Source organism: Carlito syrichta, unplaced genomic scaffold (assembly GCF_000164805.1).
Source record: "Carlito syrichta isolate Samal-C Ts95f unplaced genomic scaffold, Tarsius_syrichta-2.0.1 Scaffold123456, whole genome shotgun sequence".
Taxonomy (NCBI): domain Eukaryota; kingdom Metazoa; phylum Chordata; class Mammalia; order Primates; family Tarsiidae; genus Carlito; species Carlito syrichta.
Window position 1 is genome coordinate 19,488 of NW_007067552.1, and position 1,948 is coordinate 21,435.

The window sequence follows — 1,948 nt, forward strand, 5'->3', positions numbered from 1 at the left end:
AAAAAAAAAAAAAAAAAAAATTAAGGAAGATATATATTTTAAAGTATAAACATGAACTGGTTTCCCCAAAGTTCCTGGGGTTTCAGAAAGTTCAAGCCAATTCCCCTTCCCTCCACCCAAAAAAACAAACAAAAAAAGAAAGCAAACCATATACCCACCCATATGTCTAGCAAGGAAAAAAAAATTCTCTTTACCTGAACTTCTTTAAGCCTGGTGTCTGTTAACTCCCTCTCAAGCTTCATGGGAAGAAATAAAAATATTTATTGAAAACTCTATCAAGAAAACAATAACATCACCTATTATGAGGGAGAGAGACTCCAGGAGACTTAAAAGCAAGTTCTGGGTGGAATGACTCACATCTGTAATCACACCAATTTGGGAAGCTAAGGCTGGAGGATTGCTTAAAGCCAGAGGTTGAAGACCAGCCTGGGCAACATAGCTAGACCCTATCTCTAAAGTAAAACAGCTGAGTGTGGTGGTTCACGCCTGTAATCCCAGCACTTTGGGAGGTAGAGGGGAGGGAACTGCCTGAGCCCAGGGGTTTAAGACCAGCCTGGGCAACTTGGGGAGACCTTGTCTCTAAAATAATCAAAAAACTAGCCAGGCGTGGTGGTGTGTGCCTGTGGCTCCAGCTAGTTGAGAGGCTGAGATAGGACTGCCTGAGCCCAGGAGGTTGAGACTGTGGTGGCTGTGAACATGCCTCTGCACTCTAGCCTGGGTGATCGTATGCGAGACTCCAAATAAAAAATAGGCGCAGTGGCTCAGGCCTGTAATCCCAGCACTTTAGGAGGTGGAGGTGAGAGGATTGCCTGAGCCCAAGGGTTCGAGACCAGCCTGGACAAGTTGGTGAGCCCTCGTCTCCACAATAAATCAAAGCCAGGTGTGGTAGTACGTGCTGGTTCCAACTATTTTGGAGGGCTGAGGCGGCCATGATAGTGTGACAGTCTGGGCGACAGGGTGAGACTCCGACTCAAAAAAAAAAAAAGTTGAGTTCCATCCAGCCTGAGTGGCTGCTGCTCACCACCACATATATCACGGTTTATGGGAGTGTCACCCCCTGGCTTCCCCACCCACACCACATCAACTCACCGGAGAAAGCCTATCAGAAAATCTGTTGAGTAGCAGGTATCTCAATTTTATTAGCTTCTCTTTTTGCACAGATAAGAGTGTCCTTACTCCTCTCCTCCTGTAAGGAGGGTCAGCTTTGAGGTCCTGGAAGGTTTTTTCTCTTCTCTCCCGTTGTTGGGGTAAATCTTCTGGTAGAGGAGAAGGTAATTTGGTTCCAGGATCAAGTGACAAGCCGCGAAGGTTCTTGACTAACACTTCCGAGAAGTTCTGAGAGGCCTCTGAGAGAGGGAGAGCCAGCAGCCATTAGTGGGGGAACATAACATCCACACTCAAACTAGAGGGTCACAGGACACAGTGCATGTGCCGGGTCTTTTCTCAAAGACAGGATTGTCAAGGCAGAAGGAAATCACTTGTACAGGGGCACATGATAACACAAGTTGACTCTCGAACGACACAGGTTTGGACTGTGAGGTCACATCTACACACAAGTATTTCCAGCCAATCATGGGATGTAAATGCAGCCCACACTGAGAGTCAACTTTGCAACTTCAATCTGCAGATTTTGGAGGAGCCTGGAACAAATCTCCAGACTTTTTTTTGGAGACATGGTCTTGCTCTGTCCCCCAGGTAGGAATGCAGGGCAGGTGCACATTAACTCCTGGGCTCAAGTGATTCTCCTGACTCACCCTCTGGAGTAGCCAGGAATAAAGGCATGTACCACCACACCCGGCTCTGCATTGGTTTATTTATTTATTTATTTTTGGAGTTGGAGTCTCACTGCCGCCCAGACTGGAGTGCAGTGGCCGCTCCCAGCCACCGCAGCCTCGACCTGCTGGGCTCCGGCAATCCTTCCGCCTCAGCCTTCCAAGTAGCTGGAACT

At 47.7% G+C, this 1,948-nt stretch overlaps 1 protein-coding gene across 1 annotated transcript in view; it reads right to left on the reverse strand.

Annotated features, from left to right (window-relative positions):
* DPPA3 (developmental pluripotency associated 3) overlaps positions 1-1,948 on the reverse strand; it is a 7,295-nt gene that overhangs the window by 1,657 nt on the left and 3,690 nt on the right. Inside the window, exon 2 of the mRNA XM_021707708.1 lies at positions 1,090-1,346. Within this exon, the coding sequence (XP_021563383.1) occupies positions 1,090-1,346 (257 nt within the window). The remainder of the gene's footprint in view (positions 1-1,089; positions 1,347-1,948) is intronic.